This window comes from Anser anser (genome assembly GCF_964211835.1).
Source record: "Anser anser genome assembly, chromosome: 1".
NCBI lineage: Eukaryota > Metazoa > Chordata > Aves > Anseriformes > Anatidae > Anser > Anser anser.
The window spans coordinates 4,730,011-4,747,103 of NC_139720.1; the positions used below are offsets into that span (position 1 = coordinate 4,730,011).

The 17,093-nt window shown below is 44.2% G+C and overlaps 1 protein-coding gene across 1 annotated transcript in view; it reads left to right on the forward strand.

The window, feature by feature from the left end:
* TAF3 (TATA-box binding protein associated factor 3) overlaps positions 1–9,724 on the forward strand; it is a 115,603-nt gene extending 105,879 nt beyond the window's left edge. Inside the window, exons 5-7 of the mRNA XM_083821316.1 lie at positions 3,030–3,285; positions 6,725–6,831; positions 7,591–9,724. Of these exons, the coding sequence (XP_083677442.1) occupies positions 3,030–3,285; positions 6,725–6,831; positions 7,591–7,705 (478 nt within the window). The 3' untranslated portion in view covers positions 7,706–9,724. The remainder of the gene's footprint in view (positions 1–3,029; positions 3,286–6,724; positions 6,832–7,590) is intronic.
* Positions 9,725–17,093: the final 7,369 nt, after the last annotated feature.

The window sequence follows — 17,093 nt, forward strand, 5'->3', positions numbered from 1 at the left end:
ATTTTGGAAGCACAGGAAAAGCACATTTGGGATAGAATGTAACGATACAGGTATGGTGATGTCCAAAAGTGCAGATTAAAACCTAGCATGGACCTCAGTAGCAGGAGGATCGAAGCTTTGCTGCAGCGAGTACCGCCTACTTGCAGCATGCTCCGTGCCTCACTTTTCTTGTCTATAAAAAAGATCTCGTAAATCTTGCCATCATTTACATACTGTTTTGATATCAGGTTTCTCTCCAAGTCTGAAGTAACATTAATTATTAGTCGTGGGACTGCTATTTCCCTTTGATTTCTCCCCACCTCCATATTGCCATGTGTGCAGCCCCTTTTTCAGGAAGGAGGACAGGCCCAACCACCCTCTCTGAGATTACTCCATCACCTCTAATGGTGCAGCATGAAGCCATTCATTTCTCCACTCTGGAGTCTAAAGTCTCAGAACTTTATTAGCCCAAGGGAGTGGTAGGCCCAAGCGTGCTCCAAAATGCCGATCTCCCGTTTTGATAACTGAGCTCTAAAAATCAAGATAAACAAGCTGCCCTATATACTGAACGTGTCTTAATTGCACACTTGAAGCAAACCAGCCAATCAATGGGGATGTGTCACCCGCTAATGAATATTTGCAGTTTTGGAAGATTTTATTCGTGATGTTCCCTACAGTTTCTGCACTTATGAGTAGAGTGGCTTTTGAAGACCCTGTTCAGGAGGAGAACCTGGCTTTATCTTGGCCAGGAAACTGTAATTTAATTTAATACATTCACTGGGCATGGTCACTCTTATTCAAATTGTATTAGCTAATACTTCTTTTAAACTGTTTACATTGTGTGCAAAGTTGTGTTTAAAATCTTATTAGCTAATACTTTTCCTAGTGCAGACTAGGGAAGGGTTGACTCCCTGAAGAACTCATGGCAGGACTTTGTTTACTTGGAGGGGGGTAGAAGTGGGCGCGGGGAAAGAGGGAATAATGATGTTTGAAACCCTACAAATGACTTCTGCTGAGCCAAATATTTTGTTCTCTGTCCCTCTCCTCAGTTATATTATTGCCAAATTTTATTTTATTTTTATTAAGAGGAGGCTTTCAAGTCGCAGGGGTGACTTTGCAAGCCGTGGGAGCAGTGCCACCACCCAAGGTCTTGAGCGTTCAGCTTTGGGAACAGTGGAAGGAGGAAGGCACAAAAGCAGCTTCAGAGATGGTGTGTGGCCAGTCTGAAAAGAGCCCTCATGAGCCATGTGCTAAGGTTTTCATTGAACCAGAAATGCACCACAGACATTGAAGAGCCAAAGAGAAAGCTTGCTTGGTGGGAGATAACAGCGTTTTTTCAAAAGTACCCCTCTAACAGGAGAAAGGGGCAGGGGTAGACGTGTAGGTTGCTCCCAGGATGATGTGATAGCAGGATCTCCTTCCTTCTGCACGTCGCAGGCAGTGAGTTAGGAGTGCTGTGGTTTAACGCACAGTCTGGCACCTTAGAGACACATTTGGGGAGCCTGAGCCCCCAAATCAGGCACCTGAAGCAATTTTTAGATGACTTTCAAGCAGTGTGAAAGCCTTCAGTGTAGGGGATGGCCAGGAAAATCATCTGTCGGCTTTTAGATTCTGCTCCGCTCTGTTTCTAAACTTCCTTGGTTTTGGTTTTCCTCCAGTAGTCACTTACATGGGGTCTCAGAAGGTCGGTGATGGTAGACTGGATGTGATGTGGCAGACTAGTCCAGAATCCCAAACCCACTGCTCTGTTTCCTTTCGCTCTTTTTTCCTGTTACTTGCCATCGTTCTGATTTAGTAGGGCAAGCAGCGTGTCTAGGGAGAAAAACACTATTATCTCAGCTGAGCTTTAAATATCATGTAGTTTCAGCTCGTTCTCTAACGATGGCTTGGATTATTGACTTGAATTGCAGACAGTGTTTCTGATGCTATCGATACTGCCTTTTTAATATCATAAAGGAGCTGCAGAAGACTCTTCAGTTGCACGTAAAGTTCCCACTGACAGTGGAGCTGGACTTTCCTCCCCTTGTTCTCAGGAGTTGTTCCAACTCAATCTTCATCACGGTTTTCCTACCGATGTCTCCCTTTTTTTTTTTTCCTTTCTTAAGATGTCCTCCTCTTTGGAATGCCTAACCTTTCTTTAATTTTCCTTCTTCCTACAGTCCCTTCACAAATGAATTGCACTCCCACAGTTACCATTCAAATATAAATAAGTTAAATGATTTACCAAAATGTGGTAAAAACAAATAGTCCTAGCCTGTGCTTTGTTTGGGGTTTTTCTGGTTTGTTTTACAAAAAGCCCTTTTCCTTCTCCTCATGTTTCCAGTCTCAAGTCTTATTGTAAGGGCCTTGTCTGTTAAAATGCATGCACATCAATAACACCATGTATCAACATTCGTTAATAAATACTGGGTCCCCCATGTATCCCCCTTCCTGGGCAAGATTATTCTATACTGTGTATTTACTAGAGCTACATCCTGTCTACTTCAGCTACTCGAGTAAGTAGCAATATTTTAACTGCTGAGTATATAGTGTGCGTCATTTATTTGTCCTGACTAGATCTACTGCTGATTTCATAAACATTTGAGGAAAGAAATACCAAACTAGCAAATATTTGCAGAACCCCCTAATGTAGAGTCTTAAGAGGATGATATCGTCTCGCAGTTTGAAGATTAAAATCAGTGCTGTTCACAGCTGATTAACTTTCCTTTCTAATATTTCCCACAAATTCAGCTAATGTAATAAAACTTAACGAAACAAGGTTTAGTGAAGCCACAGAGAATATTTATATGACAGCGAGCTATGGAGTGGTTCAGGCTGTCCCGACATTCACTTTGTAATAGCTCTGTACTTTATCCTGTCTGCTCGTCAGGGTCTGTGAATGGATGGATGTAGCAATGAGAGCAGTCCTTGTGCTGGGTTGAAACAGCCTCAGTGCTGACTTAAAGGTGATGTGAATTAGCTGCACTATATTTTCTCTGTATCTGCTCGGTGATCGAGCGGTGCTTTCTTTCCCATCAGCTCTTAACGATTCTCATTTTTTGGTCCTTCAGAGTCATCAGCAAAGTGGTGCCAGCCCCGGAGGCCAAACCTGCTACTCCTGCGAGCCGGCCCAAAACACCTCCACCAGTGCCATCACCGGTGCCAGCTCCTGTCCACGTCACCCCTCCTCCAGCTCCTGCTCCTCCTCCTCCACAGCCTACGGTCTCGCCAGTCCTGCTTCCACCTCCGTCTCCAGCCGTCTCTGCGGCCGGAGGCTCCAAAGCGCCTGTTAGGAGCGTGGTGACTGAGACTGTCAGTACTTACGTGGTAGGTAAAGCGTGCTGCCATGTGTTGTCCCAGCACATTCATCTTCTCAATTGCTGAGCTTCGTGGTGACTCATCTCAAACTGAGGGTGCCGGACTTGCGATGTTGCTCTCCACTAAGCTACTCTTATCTGCCCCTTGCTTCCATGCACTTGTTTTGAAAGGTTAATCATTCACTACTACTTAGGTTGGTATTTTCCTGTGTTTCCAGCCCAACACTTAAATTTTCTTCTAACAAGTCCAGTTATATCCCATTTTTCCTCACCTAACTGAGCTAGAGCATAAAATTTTGGAGATGGAGATTTTTTTATAGATGCTTTCATAAGCACTGAATTGAAACCTCAGATGTCAAACTCACCATAGATTTTGCTGTCAGTCGGGTAAAGTACAATACCCTCACACAACATCAAGAATGTGACTTAGCCCTCATTTGAGGTGTGTAGAGTACACTACTCTGGTTTCCTCAACATAGAGAAATACTAAATGTTTGTGCATCTCAAAGTCTGTAACTAGTTTATCTGTCTGTTTGACATTTGCTCTGAACTTAGTGTCTGGCAGCTTTAAGACTTCTTCATTCCTTTAGAAAAGTCTCCCCTACAACACGGTACAGGAACTACTGTCTCTAAAAGAGCATGGACACACCTCTGGGCAAGACTACGATTGTTTTGCTATGGCAAATTTCTGCTCTAGATGCAGGGTAAGACGGAAGCCCTGCCGTTTCTGATCACTGAAGAGCAGCACATACCACCAACAGTAGCAGCAGTGTTGTTATCCTCCCCGTCCTGGCTATGTTCCAGGTTGGATGGTGACACCTTGCTTATCTATAGCGGGTGCCAGTTAAAAAATCTCACCATTTAAAGCACCTGAAACTTGCTTTTATTACAGAGTTTTCTTTACTTTAATTGCAACGTGCGCATGATTTTTTTTTTTAATTCCTGTTTTTATAAAGATTCCTAGTGTAAATCTACCCTGCTGGTTCTAACGGAGAAGGTGCTCTTCCTTGCTTAACTGTTGTATCGTGTTACTGGTCTCTATTTAAACAGCTGCTACATTTCACTCCAGAGTTGGTTACAGTACTCGACTACCTCACATAAGCTGTGCATATCTTTGGGGTGAAGGATATGTATCCTCACCTTCTCCATCACAGCGTCAATGTGGTGTCACTCTTACACATTAAAGTAGTGCCCAGAAGCTTTGAAATTCACCCTAGGAGAGAAGCATTTTCAAAATACTGTACTACAGCAAATTTTCCTCAGTATTAAAGGCAAATAAGTTAGAGATGATGGTAGTTTAAAGGAGGAAAACCTATAACGTTTCCTAAGGCCAGTACTTCAGTGGTAACACACTTAGCACCTTAGGGAGTGAAAATTCAGAGAAAAGTACTCAGTAGGCTCCAGGTTGTCTTTTTTTTTTTCTTTTATAATATTATAGTTAAAACCAGGGCTTTCCTGCATTAGGATCCGAGTATGCATGCAGGCAGAGAGACTCCTGATGTGAGAAGTTTCCAAGTCCAAAAGCTGACAAAGAGGTTGGAGAAGAAGGGAATAATTAATAATTATTAGCCCCTTGTATGAAGGGAATCCGGGACAGAGAATGATGAAATGGCATTCCCAAGGGCGCATGGGAAAGCTTTCGGGGAGATAAGATTGGAGCCAGTGTGACAGGGGTACACGACTCCCTTCTGCACGGAAGGACAAAGGATGATGTTATACTTGGAAAACAAAAGTTATTATGTGGGATCTCCCTGCGGGATAGTATCTCAGTAAGTGTGTTCCGATCGTTAACTCAAAATGGTTTGTACTAAAATAGCATTGGGCAGTCACACACTGTCCCTCCTTCCACGACCCTTGGCTCGTCAAGGAACAAGAAGTTAGGAGACATTTTGACATCTTCATTCAGCAGCCCAAGTTCTTAACAAACACAGAGAGGTTTTGGTGGTTAGAGACCACCCTGCCCCCCTCCAGCCCGTGATCTTCTAAAACACCAAGACGAGCGTTCTGCCAAAAAGGACCCCGCTGAAAACTGAAGTTTGGAAAAATTGGGGTGTCTGTCTCCTGACAGGGCAGCGTTCCCTGTAGGTGTCACCGCCGGTGCCCAAAGCTGGCAGCGCCCAGATGGGGCACGTGCCAAATGGCAGTGCCCGCAGGTGGGAGCGTGGCGGTAGGACTGAGCCTTACAATCAGCGAGCTTCAAAATCCAGTTCATCGTGTGACACTGCCTGCTGCACGTCGCGGTTGGGAAGGGTTTGGTCCCTGCTTAATATTCCTGGGCTTTGTGTTTTCTAGTTTTAGATCACACAGAAGTGCAGGGCTTTTAGAAGAGTCAGTCGAGAGTGATGTGTTGGTTGCAGCTTTGGTATATTCCTATTGATTTTTCTGGCAGGGGTGTAAGATGTACAGACCACCGTGTAGTGGCTTTATTTTTTTTTTTTCCCCTAAGAACATTTGGGGATTTTCATCTGCTGCTTTTTAATATCGCATTTGTAAGCTGTACAGATAGCAGAAAGTTATTGTCTTAGATACGTGTAACTGCGCTAATGCACAAAAGCTGAGAACAAACCAGTTCATATTTTTGAGATTGGGTTATAACGTGCAAATCTCCATAAAGGAATGATGAAATCAGGGTAATACCCCAGGCATTCTGTACTCCATATTGTGAATTTACACTTCTTTGGATGGACTTTGTGACATTTTTCACATATGTTGTTACCAAAGAACTGTTAAAGAAAGCACTTGAAATTTAAAAATACAAATACGGCTCTAGCAGGGCATAAACATTAAAAAACATCATGAAACTCTGAATATGATAAACCCAGTAAGCAGCTGCCTAATACTGTAAATGATCTGCCTCTCTTGTTTCATTTACCCTTTAGTAAATTGTGCTGTGACATAAATGTCATAAGGGGAATGGAAAGTTACTCAGTAACAACTTTTTTTTTATTCCTGATCTTATCAGCTAGTCGAGTTGAAGACTTTGGCTAATAAGTAATAAAGCAACATATCCACATTGCACTGGATATTTTACATGCGCATAAGACTGTTATCTTCCGCAGGAGCCTGCTGTAGCTCGTTCTCGCCATTACCAGGGTAGAAATGTGAAAAGCCAGCCTTCTGGTCGTGGTGGTGTATAGACAGAGCAGGAATTGTGTGGCTGAGCCCCGGCTGCTCTGTGTGAGTGGCTGTGCGTAGGTCGGGTGGCACAACTGGCTTTGCTGGTTCACAGGACAATGCAGAAAAATGCATGCCTTTGCCTCAAGTACAGCATAGGAAAAATCAATTAAAACCTAATGCTGAGCACCTAGGGTGAGAGAAGTCCTAAATAAGAACGGTGACCATTGAAAAGCTTTGTTGGATAAGCAACAAACTTTTTATTTATTTAAATGTTGATTTTGCTGCCTGCTTGCCCTGAAAACCAGCTAACTTTCCTTTTTTCTTTGCACCAGATCCGAGACGAATGGGGTAACCAGATCTGGATCTGTCCTGGCTGTAACAAGCCAGATGATGGCAGTCCAATGATAGGTTGTGATGACTGCGATGATTGGTATCACTGGTAAGTTGTTCTCATCCATCCTGTTCTGCCGTTCCCTGCAGATTGTGGCTATATTATTAACCCCCCCCCCCCCCTTTTTTTTTTTGTGTTCGTGAGGCTGGGAATATTTGAATGGCTTTGCTGTGTCCAATTTAATAATCTGGAAGATACTTTTATCTCTGTTTCTCTGGAATTTGAAGCAGCAGATTTTAAACTGAAGGAGTGTTACTTTAATTAATAGGAATCGGTGATAACAGTTGTTTTTGAAACGACGAGGAAATATGGCTGATTCCGGTAATTTTGAAAGAAGTACAGGAATACGAGCACAGTGTATACAGATAGACGTTTCAAGTTATGAAGCATTGTATGAACAGTAATATAAATGTCAGCTCTTATAAAGGGTTCGAGGAATTAATCACTTTTTAGGCTACATAAAATCATAAGTTTTCTATTTTTGCAGATGTATTAAAGAAGCATTTAAAATTATTTTAAATCTAGCCTATTATACCTGAAAGTGCGGTCATATTTTCTATTAAAACGATTTCTTATCTGAGTGCCCTTTCAATATATTTTCTTGTTTCAAAGCAAGTTTATTTTACATTTCTGTTAGATCATTGCATTCATCAATGCAGTGATGATATAATTGCTCTGCCAGTTTGGGGGGAGGAAGGGGAGGAAGGCCAGATCCTGTCTCCCACTGAAATGTTTAATTTCTTGGGGTAAGAAATAAAAATAACATTGCTCCACTGCTATGACACCACATTGCCCTGTCCTCCACAGGCCTTGCGTCGGGATCACGACTGCACCCCCAGAAGAGATCCAATGGTTCTGCTCCAAGTGTGCCAACAAAAAGAAAGATAAAAAACACAAGAAGAGGAAGCACAGAGCACACTGAAGACCTTGCCGTGGATTTAAGTCGTGCGGTCACTTCAGCACTTCGGCCCTGGCTCCGTCGCAGAGGGATGCGGTGTGCTCGCCTCTCACCCTCCGTCACCGGGTGTTTTGGTTTTGACTCTGCAGTGAATCGGGGGCAAGGATCTCTTGTCCGATGGGGGCTGTTGCATTTTTCAGGCTGTACGAGCCCGGGGGGTTGGATTTTGGTACATTCTGATGCTGTCTTTCACCTACCGAGGGACGTTTTTTGCACAGAGCGTTATGAAGACTTCACTAGTTAATGGTACCGCTCCCACTCCTGTGGCTCGGCAGCAACAAAGATGAATGTTGTACATACAGATACCTGTCCTATTCCTTCTCGATTTCTTTTGAATTCCTCCGGAACCCTTGCAGTAAGGTGCTGAAGGAGAAGAAAATGTAAATTGCAGTAAGTTGTAAACTGAGGAGACCTTCTGGAATGATTTCTGTAGTCTGGATGCAGTTCAGCCTCTACTCCCGCTGAGCCAGATAATCATAATGTGGAAATAAAAAGTGGCTGGTAAATATTTTTGTGACGAGAATATATGAAGCTTTTTCCCTTGATTTTTAGTACTAACATAAAATAAACATGTTCAAGCTTTTGTGAAATATCTTCTATTTTTTAAAAAACAAAGTTTCTATTGTGTCGATTTTTTTCTTCTGTGTGAATTTATTTTGGTGGACCTGTAATATATTTTATACTTTGGTTTTGTTTTTTAGTCTTTGTCGATGTACCGTTTCATTGCTTGTACATTTCATGGGTGTGTAAAAACACTTCACATTAAAAGAGTTTCACGTGTAAATACCTGATATTTATAAAGTACCTTTTTATTTTTTAGGGCATGAGGATTTTTATTTTTGTTTGCCTGAGAAGACAAACCTAGCAGCTATTAAAAGCCCGTGTAACACACGCTTGTCCTTGTGGCTTTAAGGGATTGGCGAGATCTGCCCCAGTGGTGCGCACACGAGAAGTCAACCAGCACCATAATTAGGCCTCGATTCAGATACTTAAACATGTGGTAACTGCTTAAGAAGTGAGTAATCCTATTGCCTTCAAGGAGACTGTTCCCACACTTAGTTATACATGTGCTTAAATGCCTTCTGAATTGAGGGCTTAGGCCAGGGGCTCTGCACTTTTAATGGTAGCTCCAGTGTGTTAATCTGTAGCTGGAACTCAGATTTTTTTTCTTTTTTTTCTTTTTTTTTCTTTTTTTTTCTTTTTTAACAAGTGGTAGCAAGTTTGCCACAATGGTCAGGCTCGTGTTTAGGTGAAGGAGATGCCTGATGCCATTAAGGCCAGAAGATACGTTTTTCTGCTTTGTGTATCCCCTTGGAAAGACCAACAAAGTGAATATGTGTTATATTTTTAATGAGGGGGAAAATTGCAGAGGAAAAAAAAAAAAAAGCAGTATTATATATTGTAGTGCAGTGGTCTCAGAGCTAAATAAACCGTAAGAATAGATTTGAAGAAAAAAATGCATCTTTTGTTTCTGAATTCATAGGGAGCATTTAGATTTCATTGCTTAATTTGGGGATATTTCTACTTCAAACTGTTCAGCAAGAAATATCTGAGGTTTGAGCGTACAGCCCTTTAACCTGTTGCACAGATATTAAGGGTTATTTTTTAAATACATCCAAATTGATATTAATGACAATGAATTAGTCATGTTTTTAAAAGCTCCAGTCTAGTTAGGGAAATGAGGCTTTGCTGATAGAACTGTTAAATTGCAAATCAGGGGAGATATGGATGAAATTGGTTTATTAAAAGTGCACTGTTACCTTCTTTGTTCAATGCCACCTCATTTATATTCTGTCCCTGCTAATTACCAGTCAGTGCGTCAGTCAAGAAAAGTTCTTGAGTTCGATATTTTTTTATCTCGAATTGTTAAATGTCTCAAACCTGCTCCTTTCTTGTTTTCCTCCACGTGTAATGTGCAGACATACAAAATATACAGTCTTCGGTCGTTTCTGGTTGCAATAATAAAGAACTAGCTTTTGGTAAGTTGTTTTATCCATTTCCTCCGCTCAGTTAATCACAACCCCTTGCATTTATTCGACTGAATTATTCAAGGTGCTGTGGAAAAAGGGACGCACTTTTGCCGTTTCACCCGCAGGATGGAGATTTCTGTGAATGCTTGTGCACCTCTGCTGCCGGATTGCTTTCCTACCCCGGGTTTTATGATTTTATAAACGACCTCGGTGGTAATAAAACCAAAGAATCATTTTCAGGAGCTTGTGTGGCTCACGGGATTAGTAACAGGAGAAGGGGCCTTTCACCTCTGGGTCATCAGTTCGGAGCAGCCTCGGTCAGCAGCCGTGAAGAGCCTGACTCCCCTTACACTTACACCGGTGTAGACCAGGAATCGGGGGCACAAAAGAATAATCAGCTTCCAAAAATAGCTACCTGCCGAGCAGCCATGGGGTATGGACCTTCCTTCCCCAGAAAAAAATACCGAGGTGTTTGTATTTTGCTTTGTGTTTGCAGTTATAACTTCACAGCTATTGTTTCTGTTTATACAAGCTCTGCCAGAATTAGGGCTCTTCCCTTTGCTCGTTGGTTTTATGCTCGGGCATTTTTCTTCCTCTGAATCTGGTTGTGATTGGGGTTTTGGCCTACTGCAGCCTTCTTCCATGAGAGGAGGGCACTTGGGGTGTTTAAGGGTTGTTTTGCTTGTTGATTTTCATGGAAGAGCATCAGGGACCTGGGTGTTTTCCCTGCCTTGGAGGGCAACTTTGTCAAAGAGGATGCGAGTCCTGCCTCGGGAAAACATCTATTTTCACAGACAGTCGGAAGGTCATGGACAGAGCCGCTTAAAAGTGTAGAAAGTGAGGAATTAAGAGATTTCAGTGAGAAGACAACTCGCTGTCTGCCACGGTGAGAAGGCAGATACAACCTTCCCCTTTACTGATGCACGCGGTATGGAGAGGATTCAAGCGGTACAGCGAGTATTGGTAGGGAATACTCCAGAAAACCATGCAAAAGCTATTCCGTGAGAAAAGCTTGTTGAATCCTGCCTTTACTCTAGGGCCAGATTTTTATCTAGAGTCAGTTGGGAGTCAGTTGGAGCTGTGTCAGCTTACAGCGGCTGAGGAGCTCCCCGCTCGCGCTCCACCGCCAGCTTCGGGGATCGGGAAGCAGCCACATCTGTCACAAAATGAGACTTTTTTATTATCCTCTCTAGTTGTAAGTCTTCAGTAGGGCAACCTACACCGGCAGGGTGCTGGAGAAAACGGCAATGCCAGCTCTTCACTGCAAAGTGTGTTGAGCAAAATCACCAGCTGTTAGTGAGCTTTGCACCCCAAAAAAATCTGCGGTGTTAATATCGAGACGGTGAGCAAAAAGCCCAGAAATAGAAAAAAAAGCTATCTTCAGAAATGGAAAAATCTATCCTGACTACTGATTTTATTGGAGGGCAGAGATACAAATGCAGAGCATCCATCCCCGGAGTAATGGAGATGCACTTTTCTGGAGATAATCTTCCTTCGGGGCTGTATGTCGTGCTCAGAGCATAATTTCTCTGCTTGACAAGGTGTTTCTCTTCTGAAGGTGTCCGCAGATCAGTACAGTGAGGATCTTTATACTCCACGACTGATTTGTGATTCCAAATGTCCTGGAAGAAAGAAAGAAAAAAAAAAAAAAAAGAATCAGAGAGTATCAGAGCCTGCTGACTTTGTCTGGGCTTTCCAGAGATAAAATATAGTGTATTACTTCACTGTATCACCTAAACCTTCTTTGTTCTCCTTTCAATAGGACGATTAAACAAAGACCTCCTAACCAAATTAAAGTATAAAATGAACGCTGAGATATGGAAACCTTGCCAGGAAGAATGTTAATGAATGAAGTTCACTAAAGGCGTGCTGGCTAAGTTTTCAACACAAATAGTTTTATGGCCAATCTCTTTAGATCATAGCAGTTTGCTTTAGAAGTTTAAGTCTCAAAAGTAGATGAGTTTCCTTCGTCGGAGAATGGGTTAGATAATGCTCTGAATAAACTCCCTCTTCGCAGTCTTGTCAGTCATGCTATTTAGGAATCTCTCCCTTTCTTCTGGGGACTCCCAGATCAGCTCTAACCTAAAAAGTAGAAAGCTGCTATTAATCCCTGGATGGCAGAGGATGCTGTAACGAGAGATTTATGGCCAGCAAACGGCTCCTACCTGGCTGATGTGAGCAGGAATGGTCAGACGCGAGCTGCCCAACAGTCTTCTGAGCAGCCAAATGCCAGCGAAACCTAAACTAGGTGCAAGATTTTCCACGTGGTTTTTAAAAGCATGAGGAGAAAGCCATTTTTAGTGAATACACAGGGAACTGCTGTGTTCTCAGCATCAGTGTTTCCATCAGGACTTCCAAAAGATTTAAAAAAAAAAAAATTAGCAATAAGACTTAGATGATTTTATTGCCTAAACAAGGGAGAAAGAAATGTAAAAATTGACTGGAAGTTCAGGTTTAATCATCTGTCACGAGCAGGAATTTGTTTCATAAATTACAAACTTGCCTGTCGATTCCTCCCTAAGCCAACATGATTTTGATGACGACAGGAATTTTGACGCCCGTCACTTCTTTACTGTGGGACTAATGAGCAGGGTGACGGGGGGTCACCTTCCAGCCACCCCCATGTCCCCAGGGCCCCTGGTGCTGTCACTGCCCAGCTGCGTGCAGGAGACCTTCGGCGCAGGAGGGATCGAGTCGTTTTTGTGACCAAGTGGATCCCTCCACCCATCGGGGACTGGGCACAATTTGCTGTGGTTATTTAAAATTTGGCATTATGACAAGTTATTATTGACAGTTATGCTGTAAGAATAGTCCTGTTAGGTGTATGCATCTGCTCAAAGACTCTGTTCCCACTTGATAACCACTGCACAAAGGGAGAAACGCACTCTTGTTATCGGGAAACTCGGCCCCAGTGCTCAGCTCTGGTGTAGCTGAGTTTGGGCACCGGATCCGTGCGTGTCCCAGTTTCCACCTGCAGGAGCAGGATTACGTTTCCCGCTCTGGCAGCTCGGCTTCAGCCTTGGACCCAGGCTGATGAGAAGCTGATGAGACAGCCCAGACCTTCCCACGGGTTAAATCACCAGTCGCTCCCTTCGCTCTCGGTGGACACAACACCGGAGCTATCGGGTGCTCCCTTGGCGCAGGATCTGATCCTGAACCTGCTCCTCAATCAAACCTTTCTCTGCACCTCTGCGCTTGTGTTTTCGTGGAGGTTGGGTGCTGGAAGCCATCTGCTGAACCAGACAGGTCCCTTGGCCTTGCAAATTGCAGCCGACCTTCTTCCAACAAGTTTTCCAACCTTCTTCTCCTTTAGTCAGCTCATTTGGAGCCTCCTGGGCTCACATCAAGACCTTATTTTGCTACTCCTGGCTCTTTTTTTGCTTCCAAGGCTATCTGGTGGGATTTATCTGAGAAACAGCTTCTTGGTTAAAGTTACTTTGGGGACACCAAAATCTACCTCTCATAATTAATACAATAGCTGCCTTCTCTGGGCTTTGTGGGCTGTGAAATGCCTGAGTCAGTGCTAGGAGCTGGCTTGTATTAAGACGCTGAGAATGAAGCAGTGCTCTTGTTCTCTATATTTTCTGCAAAGACAGATGCTCAGTCAACCCCAAAATCCAGGCCTTTGCCTCAGTATCTAATAACCCAGCTCAGCCATCGACTCCTAGTGCCACCCGCTTTCTGAAAGGCTGGGTTTTCAGTGTCATATCCCTTCAACCCTTATGGTTGCTACTGGCTAAATGCTGCATTTCCTTGGTTTCACAGTTGCTTTGGGCTGAAAAAGAAAAAAAAAAATCCCAAATTAAGTATGTTCAGCAATTTTGTGCTGAGGTGCCACTGGAGGTGCCGTAACTATCTAACGCATGAGATGCTCTTTAGGGAATTTAACCATGAGCTATGCAAAGTCTGGAGCTGGAGCAGAGACAGAGACCTTTGGAGGTGCTCTGGCTTGATGGCCAGATTACAGTGGAGAAAGGACTTTCAGAGTAACTGAACCTAAACTTCAGGTGTCTTGTGTATCCCATCTGGGACATCTAAGTCTACCTGGAGGTTTCACAGCAAACATGGCAAAGCCATGAGCTCAAGCAACTATCACAGCCCACCAGCTTAACCTGGTTTCAGACTCTATTTACTCGGACCACAAGGGTCTATTTTGCAAAAGTTTTGTGATCCTTGGACTTGGGAAATGTGTCTCCTGCCTACCTCCTCCTTTGGAAGAGGATCCTGCTCCCTTTGCTTCTCTGCACTCGTGTTTCTGTGCTCTGAAAGATTTGGCTACATGACCTATGGGGTCCAGAAGGAAGGACCATTTTTGCCCAGTGGTTCCAGTTCAGATGGTTTTAAGATGACTCTTTGGCTATCACGAAGACAATGTATACACCTCTCTTTTCAAACAAGTGTGCATCTGGGCCATGAACAACAGAAATATGCTCAGCAGCAGCAGACTGAAGGCAGCTGGTGACAAGTTTTTCCCTTCTGTGTAGCCTCTAGACCAGCAGTTGCTAAAGCAAATATGTTTTGAAAGAAGTAAATCTGAGGTCAACATGTTCTTCCACCCCTTGCACACCAGGCACTGTGGCTATATGATGAAAGCAGAGCGCAGGATCTTGTGGTGCCTTTTCATTCTTTAGTATTGTGATAGCAACCAAGCAGGAGAAATGAGTTGTTCCTACATAATCCATTTTGATGGTGGCAAAGTTTCAGCCATTCTCTCTGTACATGGCAGTGACCTTTATAGCAGTTCAAGTGTTTCCTCCACATCTGGGCAAACACAGATTTTTACGTACCACTAATACCACAGACCTATTTTTCTTAGTGTGTCTTCTGCTAAGAGAGAATCCCATACAGAAAATGTGATTCCTTGTCTCAAATGAATCTGATCATCATGGGATATTTTCACACTTTTGGGGGCTTGGGTGGGAAAAGGGTGCAGGGGAGTGCAGAGAGTGAAACGTTAGGAGCTACTGAGAAAGCACACGGTGTGAGTAAAGGTATTCCTCCCACGTAGGGACTGCTCAATCCCACCTTCACCCCTCGTCACCTGCACGGCAGGCTTTGGAATACATCACTGACCAGGTCCAGCTCATCTCCATGCCCAGGATCTTTGGAAAACACCAGTTACCCAGAGTTAAAACAGGTGCATCTTGTAAAGTCTTGCAAACACATCCAAGGGCAGATCTGTTGTTACTAACGTTAGTTGGGCCCGAGGTGAGCTATTGGCAGGTATCAAATCCTCATTTCGAGCTGAGAAGTTCCCAGTACTAGAGAGCAATGCCATGGTCTACTTAGGTTTTGTAAGCCGTTAATGAGTCACTCGATATCAGCCAGATCAGTTTGCTTACATGGAAAGGGCTCTTATTTCTCCTGGTGGCGTTGACTTCGGCGTGTAGAGCAGGGGAGCGCAGAGCTCCAGTGACTGATCCTTCCTACACTCGGTTGCACAAGGGAGCAGTGGTGCGATGGACTCATCTCGGATTCCTTCGGGAGGTGGTGACAGAGCTCCACCTTAATGAGTTCATCGCCCTGCCAGCATTCTTCCCACACCCAGGTGCCCATCTTGGCAAAGCTGCTCTCTACCAGCTCGCTGGAAAAAGTTCCCCGGGCTTTTAACAAGCTACAGATCTCGGGGTGCCCGCCTGCCTCCTAATTTTCGGTTGGCCCCGGATGATGGCCCGGCGGTGTTTGCAAGCGTGGCCAAGCGTGTCGGTTTGGTGTTGTGGAAGGAGGGTGGTGGAGAGATGTGGGGGGACTGGATTAATTGCTGGGGCTCACACTAGGTTAATCTCTGTACAAGTCATCCAGTGTGCAGGTGGGTGGAGGGAGGAGCCAGCGCCTTAGCCCGTGCCTGAGGCTCCTGTGAGTATTATACCAGCTTTGTTTACCAAAGCCATGCTTAACTGGCTGCAGAGCTCCATCACGTCTTTGTTTTTCTTCTCGCTGCTGGATCACAAACGCTGGTCACAGAGTTAACACTTACCAAATAGTATTACTTGGACTTCTGGTATGAATCCAGCCTTGGATGCACCCATTGCAAAATAATTTCAGAGCTGAGCATGCTCTTGGCATCGCCTTCCCCAAGGTACTCTAATTTAGCAGTAATTTAGCTGTTTGTCTCCATTTTGAGTTATCCTTATCTCAATCAGAAGAGTTGTTCTCCTTCCAGTGGGTGCCTTGGTTTTCCTCACCTGACACCGCACATTCCCTCTCTGTGCAAGACCAGTGCTCTTGTCATCAGCCGCTGGTACAAATTCCACATCTCCAGCATCCAGGAGCTGCTGGAGATCAGACCGTGGCAGATAGCAACCTGCCTCTTCCCTGCTGGCAACACGCTCATCAGCCAGGGAATATAACTGACCACTCTTTGTAGGAACTTAGGACATGAGGGGACTTTCTGAAACAGCTAGCCAAATTTTGTCATCGTGGCGCAACTTGTGCCATCGTGCCATGCCCACGCATGGATGCATTTGGGCAAGGCGGGTGGGTGGATGGTCCCAACAGTCACTGGTAAAGGGTAATAAAAACAAATAACCATTCAACATGGGTATTAGTTTACTGGCTGAAGGACTTGAAAGCTGTAGTAGATCCCATCAGATGTGCTCGGAGAAAGATGGGCCCCGACTAGAGTCGATCAGTTGCTAAGAACTAGTTTGGATTTGTTTCACGCGGGCATTACAGACAGTGAAACTGGTCAGGGTGACAAAGTAATCTGTGCCAGGTCACAGAGCACATCAGGAACAAGGATAAGTGGGGAACGGGCACTTCCAAGCTCCCAGCACCACTCAACACCAAGCAGAGCTCTGGCAGTACTGGAGTCATCTGAGGCCAAGACGGGCAGCGCCTGCACCAGGACCAGAAGAGTCACTTGACAATGCAAGAAGTAAAACTTTGTTCTGATTTCTAACCTTCAGGTCCCTTCTAACAGCTGTGCTTTAAATCCAGGCTTTACTAGAGACATCTGTTGCAAAATACACCTCTGGGCCTCGTTCATCCTTGGGTACCGCTCTGGGTGCTTTTCCATGCACTTTTGTATGAACCTATCACCAGGGACACCAGCTCTTTGAGGTTTTATCCCCAAAATGGGTCTCAGCTGCCAAGATCTCCATACAATAGACATGCAGAAGGCACGATCCTTCTGCAAGGTCCTTCCAAACCAAAAACACAAGGAGACAGATACCAGGACACTGGGTCCCCTCAAGGGTGCCTGATGCTCCTCCCAACCACAACTGGGACCTAACGCAAGGTGCTCTCAGCAAAAACCTTGCAAGAATTGGACAGGACCTGGTGATTTTAGATAAAATCAGGTTATTTATTCTTGAACCAAAAGGAGCAATTCTGCAGAAGCCCCAGTTGCTTTGTTGTAGGCGTGTATGTAGACAGGACTG